The 13,768-nt window shown below is 38.9% G+C and overlaps 1 protein-coding gene across 7 annotated transcripts in view; it reads left to right on the forward strand.

The window, feature by feature from the left end:
• The window catches only part of dtnbp1b (dystrobrevin binding protein 1b), a 68,979-nt gene that overhangs the window by 43,508 nt on the left and 11,703 nt on the right, over positions 1 to 13,768 (forward strand). Inside the window, exon 1 of one of the 7 annotated variants that reach the window (XM_044335153.1) lies at positions 12,917 to 13,242. The exons of 5 other annotated variants lie outside the window; for them this stretch is intronic. In XM_044335153.1, the coding sequence (XP_044191088.1) occupies positions 13,194 to 13,242 (49 nt within the window). In that variant the 5' untranslated portion in view covers positions 12,917 to 13,193. Of the gene's footprint in view, positions 1 to 12,916; positions 13,243 to 13,768 lie in introns of those variants that run through there. One more of the 7 variants, XM_044335151.1, reaches the window with a different exon arrangement.

Genomic DNA, 13,768 nt, shown 5'->3' on the forward strand with positions numbered 1-13,768 from the left:
GTGTTCTGTGCTACTTTTTTCAGTATCACAACTATAAAAAGGCTCCCACTGCTTATCATGCTGAGAAATTATACTCTGAGTTGTACAGCATGACAAAAGAATAAGTACTTGGACAGATCCATGAGGACCATAATGATTGTAATTAAAGGGACAACAGTGACTGGTATATAATTTTGAACACATAGCAGTTGTTGGTTTGAAGGTTGTGCCCCAGTTACTGTAGTGGTAAAATAAAAGTGAGATGGATGAAACTGAATTTAAGCTGTCAGATGATTTCAAACAGCTCCTCAAATGTGCCTGAGGATGATGTAAAGCTGGAGGACCAAGATGACAGGCTGTCTTGAATTATATCGCACATGCGAAAAATACACTCACAAATGCATAAACACACACACATGCACAAACACAGACCACCATGCATTCTCATACACACATATATATCTATCAAAACACAAAATTTATTTTATAGTCAAAAAGAAGCAGATATAATCAGTGTTCTGTCTCAAAATCCTGGTCACAGATGGTTTAGAAAATGCATTTTCCATCCCTGTGTGATGTACCTCAGCAGGTGGGTTATCGCTTTTTTTTCTCTCCTCTCCTCCCACTCCTCTGGGGAAATGGAGAAAGAGAGGATCGAGAGAAAAGTAATGGTGTGGTCAGACAGCTAGAGAGTTGCTCTAATTAGGTCCATAGTTGAACAGACAGTATTTACAGACTCAGACAGAGAAGGAGTCTGCTAACAGAATTTGTACAGTTCGTTCGGTGAGTTTAATGTTTTGCATACACACTTTTGCATCTGGGTTTCTGTTGCCTTCATACTTAAACCCATCTTTGTGTGTCTGTCCATTTGTATTTCTGCTGGATGTACTGTAAAGTGAGTTTTTTCTGTGCTCTCTACCTGCTGAGGCTATCTCTTTCTGTCTCTGAGACTTTCTGTAGCTTACTCTGCAGAAAAGAAGGTTTTAGACCGTACAGTGTGCGCATCTGTTTGTGTGAGTAAATGTGTGTTTGCATGTTATGTATGCACATAAGGAGTCAGGTCAGTGAATGTGTCTGTTCTTGGTTCTTTGCCTGCTATTGTGTATTCACTGATTTGTTTGTGGAGTGTGTGTGTGTGTGTGTCAACAGGCAAAACAAAAGGAGACTGCAAGACAGGTTGCTGTGGGAGAGCGAAGGCTTTCCCGCTGCGTGCCAGGTGACTGCATGTGGCCCAACTAGAAGTTGGAACACAGCAAAACAACAGATGGATTGACAATACACCATAATCACTGGGCCGCTAATCAAGTGTTTCATCCAAAGGTGTGATGATGCTCGCCTTGAGGGAAAAAAAACACATACACTTCTTGAAATCCACTATTAAATATTAAAAATAATGTATAAATGATTGCATCACCTCCACAGTGGTTATGTCTGTTCATATGTGAAGAATGCAAAGATAACTTCTCTAAATGATATCGTTAAGCTTTTCATATCTCACAGTGAATTGATTGTAAACAAGACATTATGAATCAATTATATGTAATTCTTTGTAAGAAATTGGTCTAGTTGCCACATTCCTTCCTTGAATGTTGGCTCAAATGTTTTAGAGGTGAGAATATAAATAACTATATGTGTACATATATGGATAGCAGTGCTGAGCCACATGATCATAATGCAGCAGCTGTACGAAAATGCCATATACATACTTAGTATGTACAGTACAAGGTCCTGGAAAGAGAAATAGTGTAATAATATAGGAAAGGTGAGATATTATAGAAGGGAGTACAGTATAGAGTTACAGGTAAAAGGGGGTTCTGCGTGTGTGTGTATGAGCTTATGTGTGCAACGTGTATGCACGTGCGCTCTGTGAGAATGATCTTTGTAGCATTCTTTCCCCTGGCCAAGATTAGGCTTTTAACAATTCATGCAGAGGCTAACAAGAGGGCACACTATGACTACAGATGAATGTAAGGATGAGAGAGAGAGAGCAGCAACAACAAGGGGATGAAGAGAATATGTGAGGAATATGCAGTGACAGAGAAGAGAGCTGGAGCTTGGTAAAAACAAAGAGATGTTGCTGATTGCTTTTGATATCTCTGTCAGTGTCTAACAAAAACAACCTTGAAATATTTAGCAGAAGACTTCGTCGCAGATGAGAAGAACAAGCTATCTGCCCAGTGCTTCCCTTCAGAGAGCTGAGAGTGTTGAGTTTCAGAAAATGAACGGGCTTGATAGATATGACGCCTTTTTAGTTTGACATCATCACCGTGACAACTTAGTAACAATAACTGGGAAAATATGGCGCAACTTTTTCAAGAATAAGAGTCCTTCAGACTGAACAAGAATTATTTTACGAGCAACATATCCCTTTTAATTTTGCTCATGGGCCTGCTTACATGGCCTGTTTGCAGTGACATAAAAAAGTTACTGCAATGGAAATTGCAGCAAGGTCTACAGATGTTAGTGCATATAAATATTTCCTACAATACAAGTATAGTAAAACATTTTACCATGGCAACCTCAGTTTCGAGGGCAACATACTATAACTCCACCACTTGACATCTTCATCTCACAAAACCACTGTAGCATGTTGCGTAGTTTAGTACGGTTTGGTTTTGGTCCTTCCTGTTGTTTCATTTTCATTTGATTTTTAGTTTTCATTTAATTGATTTTTGTTAATTCAACCTAAAATTCTAACATGAATTCAGCATTGCTCTGAAGTCACAAAATTTGCTCCATCTTGACCTGATGGTGTGGTGGAGGTTCTGCAGTTATTTCAGCCAAATGCTGTGATCCTGACCTGAAGGTGCTCTGTTGAATAGACTTGATATTGAACAGGACAGAAAGTTATTATCATGTTCCTGGAACCAAATGGAAAAGATGGTGCATTTAACTGCTGGTAGTAGCTATTTGTACCTGGTCAGTAACATTTAGTTTTACTGTGGCACTAAATTTACACTGTGCCTATGACACCTAACAGGATGGATCCATGGATTCATGTTGTTTACAACTTAAAACCTTTCCCTTGACATGTTTCAAAATCAAACCGAGGCGTATTTGAGGTAGTCTCTTCTTTTTGTTGTTAACTGTTGTGCTGAGTGTTATTTACATACTGGCAACCTTTATTTAACTTATCTTCAACAGCTCTATTTACTGTCCTTCACACTGTCTCATAAATGAGACATTTTCACCCTGAAGACTGCAACAGACTGGATGTGTACAGCTGTTGATTTTTTTTTTTAGTTCATTGCATCATTTCTGGCAACCCTGAGGATGATCCTACAATGTGAAAATAGCTTAAATTATGCAGCATGACTACCATAATGTTTCCTTGAACAGTAACAGGAATAGTAAATGAAGGAGGAGCCCTCTGTTTGACCTTAGATTTGTGAACTGTGTAATAATTAAGTTGATGTATCAAGGTCACGGACTACAAGTGGTGCTGCTCTTACTGCCTCCTCACTCACACAGACAAACACTCACAGGATATCTCAGTCACTCCCTCTGGTTAACTCGGTCACCAAGGGATGATAGTAGGCCAGCTCTTGGAGAGGTGAAGGAATCACATTTGTACGTTCATACAATGGTTCCATTATCGTGCTTGGCTGCATCTTGACCTATGTCTATACAGACACATTTCCACCATCCCCTGTAGCTTGAAGCTTGTCTATTGTTGTTGAGCCATGTAAGTAGGAAATGAGTTTGCTAAAAAAAAAAAAAAAAAAAGGCCCAGGTTGGGGATGGCTTGGGTCCAAGAGAGACAAAATGATGTTCCTTCTCACAAGAGCTGAGTAGACAATAAGATGGCCAGCATGTGAAATAAGAAGTGGTCTATAGAAGTAAAAGCAGCACAACATAATAACCTATAATAGTAATATATAATAGCATATAATGTTGGCCTTAAGTTCACAAACTAAACCAAGCACCAAACCTACTAAACCCAGCACCAAACACCATCTCTTTTAAGACTCTCTTGTGAGTTTCCACTCTTTTTGTGAAAATTTAAAACCTAGCTCAGGAATAAATAAATAAAAACTGTTCAGACATACAATTCTTTGTCACCTATCAACAAAGGACTAATAATAGTAGTGATGGTGTCATGTAGTCTCAGATAAATGTTGGGTCAATCTGTGGTTTGATGACATGCTTTCTACATGTAAAAGCTTTAAAAAAAAATAACTACAGAAATCTGACATGACTCAAATCATAACATACATACATGCAGATTGCAGTGGTAATTCCCGCCCCTTCTCAAAAGACCTTCTGACTCATTCCAGATTATCCCTGAAGTATACATTTATTGCCAACCAACCTACCTGATTAAATTAACTTTGAATAATACAACAACCATATTGCACATATGTCAGAACACCTGCGGCTCAGTGAGACACCTTGCATATAAACTAATCAATCATTTATTAGCTTCTCTAAATGAAAAGAACTACATACTGTACTTGTACCATTCTGGCTCTCGCTCCAAACATGAGTACTGATGAAAAATTGATCAAAGGGAGCATGTGTGTGGGCCTGTTCTGCACAGTGTGGTTACTGTACTAAGTATAAAAACACATGTTCTTAGCCAAGATGATGGGATATTCATGCACAGGGAGATGCAAAGCTCTGGTGCAGATCTTCTTCTTTGGTAAAGTTTAAGATAAAAATACACAAAGATCATTATTAGGGTTTTGTGTCAAGTTATATTAGCTGTAGGCATTTGTTTAACAGGGAACAGGGCATTTCATTTTGTGACGGTTATTAATATATGAACTGGCTCCACTTGAGACTTTGCACAGCTTTTTTTTTACAAGGAGATTTTTACATTTGTATGCTTTTGTCATCCCGTAATGTGCACATGCTTCACTGGACATATTCTCTGTTTTGTCTTTGCTATGCTTGTGTAAGCCTACAATACTCCACTGTTTCTCACATGTTACAAAACTTGTGTTACACTTGCAGCTGAAGGTATTTTGATCTTTTAGGGGACACTAACAAGGTGATGATGTTCCAGAGCCTTGAACTTTATCTTTAATTATTTGATCTAATTATTATTTAAAACTGAGCACTGCAGAGTTTGGTTATTATTTATCACATACTATATATACAGTAGATACTTTCTAGACAATGTAAAAGTGAGGGAGCTGGCTTTTTACAGTGTCGGAAGTTCAAGTTTGCATCACAACCTCAGATGCTTGTCATCCCACATCTGTGTGCCCTATATCTCTCTTCACTTTCAGCTGCTTGTAAAATAAAGGAATGAGTGAACAGGTCATTCTTGAGAGGCGTCTTCACTGAGGACTTGCAGTGGGTTTTGCTGATGTAAGGTTGCGGTGAGGAGAAGAGTGGAAGAGGAGATTACTGCATAATGCATCAAAGCATGTGTGAATGTTCTAGAAATCTAAAACATTCACCCGTTATTCCCCAAAAACAAACAGTGTGTGCGTGTTTCAAATACATATGCATATCAGATGTGAATGTCTGCATATACGGAGCATTTCATTTGCAAACATCACGTCCAAGACATGAAACTGACCGTTTCAACCGCAACGATATTTTGTTGTGAAGAGCTTTCGCCTGTCCAGAATGTCTCAGCTGTTTGGGTTAGATTATACGGAATTCCTGAGGGCATGTGTCCACTCTGGTTTCCTTATTTCTGAGCGCGGTTGTTGTTTATTTCAGTTTATTTCAATCAACGGACCCTTCTAGAGATTTTAACTGCCTCCCGTGTTATGAGGATCAGATTGGCAGGGTTTTCTCATTTAGAGGCTAACACACAGTCATTACCAAGCTACCCATCATTAAACAAGGCATCATCCTTATCGGTGTGGGTAAAGCTTCCTTTGAGGCAAGCAATTAACCTGTTAGAAAACACCTCTTATCCCCACTTTTTCTTCCTCTCCCCCTCCTTTCACCTGCTCGTTCAGCCTCTATTAAAAGTTCAGAGGTTTTGATGATGTAGGCATTTTTAATTGTCTCTCTGAGAGCAGTTTCCAGCAGTACAGCATGGCATAGCTGTACTCTATGTGCATATGGGTAAAGCCTTCGTGAGGGTAATAAATTGCATCCAGCACTGCTATAGTTCGATTTCTCGTTGTCAGGTGCTTAATGCCCATTGGCTGAACGCTGATTTATTTGCCAGCCCAAGGATTCTTTTTCTCCCATATTTATCTCCGAGCGCAGGGAAGAGTATGGGAAATTAAATTTTTCATTATTCATTAAGACACATTTAATCCCTGTTTGAAAGAATGGGTTTAGCTGCATTTGAATGACAAATGAAGCAGGACTGCAACTGCAAAATTTTGATTAGCTCAAGAATTCAATTTCCACATATTAGGTATCATCGTTTATCACCCAAGCCTCAAACATTAGTTACACTGGGTTCTCAGTATAAAAGTGTACGTCATGTTCAGTTTCCCCAAAACAGGGTCAGGAAAAAATCTGTATCTTTTAGAATCACTAAGTGCGGATAAATACAGTCAACTGATCAGTTAGCATGATGAGTGTTCACGTGGGCAGCACATTTTGTTGGCAAACGAGAAAGTCGTTTTTTGGACAGATTGTGCAAGGTGGGCAGTTCGACCAGCGTGAAAATAGGTGGGAGACCTCTGAGAACATGTAGACCTCCCCTCTTCTTTTTTTTCCCTCCTGCTTGGTGACGGATGGCCCCTCTGTTTGACTATGTACTGTCAGGTGCTCTGAGATAAAACAGCCTATCTTTATCTCTGTCTGTTCACTGGTTATCAAGATCACAGTTCAAGGACACGAACCATAGAAGACACGAGCATTATGTTGAATATTTTGCATGTAACTGAAGGTCACAAGGCTACTACAGTACATTTTGTCATTGTGACCACAAAAATGGCACCATTCTGCCATAAAAAACATAGCACATCTTTAAAATCTGTGTGTTACTTTAATGCAGATACAGTACAACGTATATTCTAGTTTGTTGAGTTTTGATGTGCATATGCATTGATATTTATGGTTTCAAACAAACTTTGACCTGGAATTTCTGAACGTTGAAATATTTATATCCATCTCCTTAACAAAACAGTGTTCCACTTAACATTAAGTCTCAAACACACTGATTTAAATTCAGGGTTGACAAACCTCTCTCTCATCTTCCTCAGGTTGGGTTTAATTGCACAGAGCCTGCAACCATTCACTCTTATAAAGTATTTTGTTGCTAAATAACATATAAAACCCTTTTCCTAACCTGAATCTCATGCTTGATGTTAATGTTCATTCATGTAACCTGCAAATGCATCGACTGAATATGCTCCAAACCCTTTATCTCCTCTGCTGCTGACCTTTCCAGCCATCTGGCCCCTGCTGGTGTAAACTTGTTTCTTCCAGCCTGTGTATCATGTGTCTGCATGCTAACATACATGTGTGCATTTGAACATACACATTTACAAAGGCCAGATGCCTCACAGCCATGAAAATGTTTTGAGGTAAATGTCAGCTGGCAGCTTAAAAATATATATATTCACAGTGCATCCATAGAGTACATCTGCTCACATTCTCCTCCATCGTCTCTGCTACAGACTATTCTAAGCACAATATATGGATTTTGAACTAATTTACTTCAGAGCATAACAAACAGGAAGGCATGGCTTTGCATCCCAGAGCTGAAGAGTACAAGTGCAGCTGCTCGTTGTGTGTGTGCCTTTGCAGCAACGAGGGAGATTTGTGACAAATAAAAAAAGGGAGTTGGAGTTTTGGTTAAACAAGGCTGAATATCTAAGATTATTTCAAACATGAGACAGTTACTCTTGATTCATGGCTGTATCAAATCAGTATCAAAGTGGCAAAATGAATGAATGCACATTGTGATCCAGGATGCAACTATTGTCAGAATGTGTCATATTATGTAATAGTTACTGTGTGTGGTAATGTGTGTCACGCCTGTGTTTACATTGTAATTCGACTGACCGTGTAATACATCTTCATTAGAGCATTTTCAGCATTTAATTCAGTCTAAATTCAGCCACACATACGGGTCCATTACTTTACTTTATATTCTACTCAAGACCTCAGAATTTATGGGAATATCTTGAGGGACATTGATGCGTGCGTAACTTTTAAGGATTTTATTAGGTTTATGGTGCAGTTTTATCATCAAAGATATAAAAGTGAATTTTGTCTTTCTTTTCTTTTTTTTTTTTTTATAAATCATTAACTAATAGCTAAACTAATTAAATAAATAATTAAATTGTCACAGTATCAATATTTTGGCAGATTAGATTTTCTTCGACTATAGTTGCTGTGGTCATTTAAAACTCAGGTCACGACTTTTTTTTTTTTTCCCCCCAACCTAAGCTGTGTTTATTTCCTACTTCATTGGCCCAAACGGTTGATATTGCTGTTGCTTTGATTACTTAAGAGCCGAAATGCTCTGTTAGCCGCCTGGGTTTTATCAAATCTGGCTTTAAGCTCTTTGGATGATACAGACTGAGGCTGCATTTAAATCCCCAGCAGTGCATTCACTGTAAAATTGCCAGAATCTCCCCAGTATCAAGCAGCATTAGAGCCGAGGTGAGGACAGGACAATATACACAACAAATATTTCACCAGTGGGTTAATAAACGAGTGTCTGATACATTGACAACTATGAATTATTAACTCATTTATTTTTCTAGGAATTCCTGGAATTATTCACTAGTAGCAGTAATTTCAGTGACAGTTTTAGAAGAATAATACATGTTCAGTCCAGACACACTCAATAAGGTTACTAGTGTCACACACACTTACAGATGTGACCTTCACCCCTCTCACATCCAATTGGTACATTCTTAACCCCACACCTCTGATTTGCTGCAAGGCCTAGTGGTAACCCATCCACTTTAAACTATTAACATGTATTTATGCTTGTGTGTCTGCACTCATTTCACTGTGGCCAAGTATTGTATGTCTTTCTGTTCATCTGCTTTTTTTTCCAGCCAGGTGAATTAACAGTAGCAGCTTGTTGTTTTTACACATTAGCTCGAAGTATTCATATGTGGAATCAGTCAAAAGGAATTAATCAGATCGGTCAGGGCCGGGGAATGGGCCATTACTTTTTGTACATGGTCCATGAAACTGAACGATATCTTTTAAACAGTCATAATTTGTAATGAAAAGTGTTCAATCCTCTGGTGGTTTGCATACTGTGAATGACTTAGCAGGAAGCAGGAAGCTCTCCCACCGTGCCTTACATGTTGGTGTGCAGTTGCCTGGTTACACGTGTAGTTAGCAAAACCGATATAATGTGTGTTTTCACTCCCACTCGAATTACAGTGGATGGTTACTGAGATAGAAAAAGAGAGAAAACTTGATGTATGCGGTCATGAATCATGTGGATCAAGAAAATATTTAACAAGCTCCTAGATGTTACTCTTCTCTCATTGAAGTGCCCACATCTTATCTTCAAAACACGGCTTCAAGGATCAACAGTCACCTCTTACTGTTTATTGAAGGGAGTTTCTAACATAACTGACATACTTGGAGAGACGTGACAAATGTGATGTTTTTACAGACAACCCCTCGAATCATACTTATGTTATGGAGACTAAAGAAGATGTTACAGGTCAGCATTATACTGTGGGTAATTCTGTGGCTGTTCCTCGTTATAAATGATGATAATAATAGTCGTTGATGCAGTTTGGCCTGCTCTATTTATAGTTGCTCTATTCACATTGAACTAATTTATTGTTTTTTCATGACAAAGTTGGACAAAAAAAACCCTAAAGCTACCAAGTGTGAAACTTCTACAAAAAAATCAGTTGCCCTCAGTTGTTGTAAGGTCAAGGAAAGCATGAAGGGAAAACAAACTGTGTGGTAAACTGTAATATTTCTGACACCCACACTAAACCTGTGCACAGCCCACTTGGTGGTAGCCTCAGCAACACAACCCTCTACTTTATCATGGATGCTGCAGTCTGAAACACAACTCTCCCCAAAGCAACAGTTATATGGTTTTATAACCGCACATATTGTTAATCATATCAAAATGGATTTGGATCAAAAATTTCCTCAGGACCATCAGGATGGGTCACAAATCTTACAGCAGTATTCCTCTGTTTCCTTTCGGTCTGTATGGGCCTCCAGTTGCCAGAAATAGCTCGTTTAATGTACACATGGTTTCAATCCGAATCTGAATTTAACAAGAAAGTTCACGTAGGTGTCTTGTTTCCCTGTAAATCAGAGCAAAGTAAAGGCAGCAGCTAGCGTGGAACATTTTGAATAACATCCTTTAATATTGCAGAAAGCTATTATATATGTTTTATTCTTGCCCTCCACTCAGCAAAAGAAAGAACTGTAGTTGCAGTTCAGATTTTGGATCCTTAGGCAAGATTTGTTTTAGGAAAAAAACAGACTTATATTACAAAGTATAACAATAACATTGAAATGCTGGAAGGTTGCGAGAGGCTTAAATTAGATGTACTAGCAGTGTGATTTTGTCTTTCTTACAATCATTCAAGCCATTTAGAAGTAATAGGCTACAAATATTCGTCCAGTCAACAACATCTGTTTTAGAATTACCTATATAAAAGGCCAAACACATCATCGGGAAAGAAAAGCGAAATCATGAAACAAGTCAAGCAGAGAGACTGGCCCTCTTGTGTATATGAGGGGGAAGTCGGAGCTGTAAATGTGTACCTTATGTGGTGTGTTAGCGAGCTACAGAGTGTGACGATGATCGGTTCGAAGACGAGTGTGAAGTCATTATAAGGCAAGCAGATTGTTTGTGCATGTGTGTATAAGTAGCTACTGTATATGCACGTTTAGCTTTTGCAGCAAAATGACTCTCAGACTATCAGCAGCCACAGATAAATGACTGGATGGTTTATTCTAGATAATGCAGTCAAGTCACACTTCACCCACATTAATGACTCACTTCTCTGCTGTATTATTGTGTGTAATGCATCTGGTCACCAGTGCATGATTGAATATGTTTCATTTACATCACATATATATATATATATATATATATTACACACGGGGTTCATTCAGTCCCTTTAGAACTGTTTCTGTGTCACTTAACATGCAAGTTATTTTGATGGGTGTGTGTGTGTGTGTGTTTGTGTGTACGACAGAGAAAAAAGTGATTGTTTGTGTGTTATTTACAGCACGGGGGCTGCCTTTGGCGGAGACCTGAGCACTTGAGAGATATAGGGAGGCGGACAGAATCTAAAAATACCACGGCTGAGTGAGCAGGGCTTAAGAAGTAGAAGCAGTGGCTGTCTCCTCTGTCAAGCCTGCGTCTTGGTCTTCAGGCTGCACACTGCTCTCTTAGAATGAAAAACTAGGCCTTTATAAGCAAACGGAAACAAATCCATCCGAGACCAGACAGCTAATTTAAAGTGATGGGTAGAACAAGGGGGATTTCATATCAGATATTGAACGTTTGATCTGTTTGATGAGTCAGTATGATGTAAAGTGTATGAAACAGCTATAATGAGATTGTGGATGGATTGTTTGAGCGTTCAGTATAATATATAATAACAAAATAATTTGTGCTCACGGTGGATGAGTATTAGTTTCATGCATGCTTTTGGCTGCAAATTCAAAATAATTAAAATTTTGAGAATTTTTTTAATAACTGTTGTGCATCAGAGTGGATTCAGGGCAAATGTTTTTGTGACTGTTTCTCATAAAGGTAATACAAACCTTGACATCATACTAGGAGTGTACTGCTTTACATAGTCTTTGTGACCTCTTCAGCCTTTCCCAGGTGAAAAATATTTACCCTCTACTCATCCCTCATCCCACAGCCCATCCCTCTCTCTCCCTCTCTGTCCTTCTCTGTACCCCTTGATCTTTCTATCCCATATACACAATCGAGTCTCAGAGGACCATTACATGTCTAATACTGTCTGCACACACACACACAAACACTGGCTCTAGTCCCAGGCCTTTGGCGGGCATCGAAGGCAAACAGTCCAGCAAGTCCACTAACGCTTTCATCCATCCGTCCATCTGTCCAGCGAGGCTCCAAACATAACCATCTCTCCATTAGCAGAGCCCAAGGAAGCACCTGATATGTGAAGTACACTACAAAATGTAAATGACTGCGGACCAGCTTTGCCCCTGACTTGAATTGGCTGCTGATCACTTCAAAAAAGATATTTCTTTTTGAAAAGGGCTGTTAGTGTCACTTGTTATTTATGGTCCCTTGAACAGAGCCTGCCAGTGCTCTAAACTCAATATTCTTTACCCTAAGAAATATCACTAAATAAAACTGAAAGAGCTCTAATTAAGATTAGTGCTTCAAACCTCACAATGAAAGGGAGTCTTAGACGTCGATGAAATAAAATTAGTTGCTTGTTGCAAGTGAGCTCAGCATATCAAAGAGATGTGGTGACCAAGCTCGTATGATGAACACTTAACGCCACGATTTGCATTTTTGCTCTGCGAGCCAAGCTGTGAGAAAATGACTCCATTTAGTCAAATCTAAAGCTCGAGTTGAATCCTAAAGTCTTGAATTGCCCTCGATGGCGTGTTTCCTGTCTTCTTTTCAGCTGCAAAGAGTTCCTAGCAACATCTCTCACTTTTGCTACAAATAAAGGGCAAAGCTAGTGAGGTTTGGTCTCTGCGCTTCTATATATGGACACGCGTTTACACGACATAAATGAACATTCACAGTTCTGCTTTAGTACTCCCAGCGACACAAGCGCACACACTCGTGAACACAGAGCAAATAAAATGCAGATTGCATTTTTATGAGTAAATAGTGAAGTTAAGCAAACTGACTGCTTGTTTTTAATGTCTTATGTCTATATATTAAATAGGAACATAAAAAGAACCACACACAGGTGCATGATCACCCACGCATCCACATATGTAAGTGAATGCATGCTGCCACACTAACACAAACACACCCTGAACCACACAGACATACCGGCCTTTTTTTCTGTGGGTTCTGCTTCCTGCATTTGCAGAGTACATACCAGACGTTTCTTTACCACTGAGAACAGATACAAGTGTAATTACATTAAAAGTCTCATTTCGTATCGATCGACCTGCACAAACAGCCATCTGAACAGGCAGAACAAGATTATGTAATGTTATTTATGTTTTTTTTTATTTCCCCCGGGTTTCGGGTCACACAGTGGAGATGTACGAAAGACAGCAGATAACACTTTGTGAGTACGTGGAGTATACTGTCGCCTGGTGAGCTTTCAAGCAAAAGAAACAGCCTGTGAGGGGACAGAATCACATTTTTGTCCTGCATCATGATGGCAGGAACAGACGCAACAAGTAGCACAGCAAGTACAAACTCAGGTAGTACACAATTTTCAGTTCATGTGTTTTTTGTAAAAGGTTTCTAGCTGAAAATGTTTCATTTTCATTTTTAAAAACATAGCAGGAAATTCATTGATAGAGAATTTGTGACCTTCATTCATGTTGTCATTGTGTCTTTTTCTCATGAAGGGAATTCCTCTTTTTCTATTCATTTCAGAAAAAATGGTTCAGTTGTAGATTATAGCAGCTATTCTACATGAGTGCCATTAAAAATCATTTGTCTTTGTAATTGGATAAAATTCTGTTATTTAATTTGACATCATCTACTGTGACTAATGTAATGCCATGGCATCACCAGATGTCTTTTTTTAACTACTTTGCAAGGCCGTGAGCATTTGAATCTAATGAACGTATTTCTGTACAACTGTATGAATGTGCAGCACAGCCTGTAAAGATAAAATTTGTCGGACTTAATGAGTTGTGCTTTTACACCAAAGTCATCAGCAAAAACTTAATCCTGTGGGTTAAATGTGAGCGAGCGCTAAAAATAGCTCCTGTAGCTACA

This window comes from Thunnus albacares, chromosome 19, assembly GCF_914725855.1.
Source record: "Thunnus albacares chromosome 19, fThuAlb1.1, whole genome shotgun sequence".
In the NCBI taxonomy this organism is placed as follows: Eukaryota; Metazoa; Chordata; class Actinopteri; order Scombriformes; family Scombridae; genus Thunnus; species Thunnus albacares.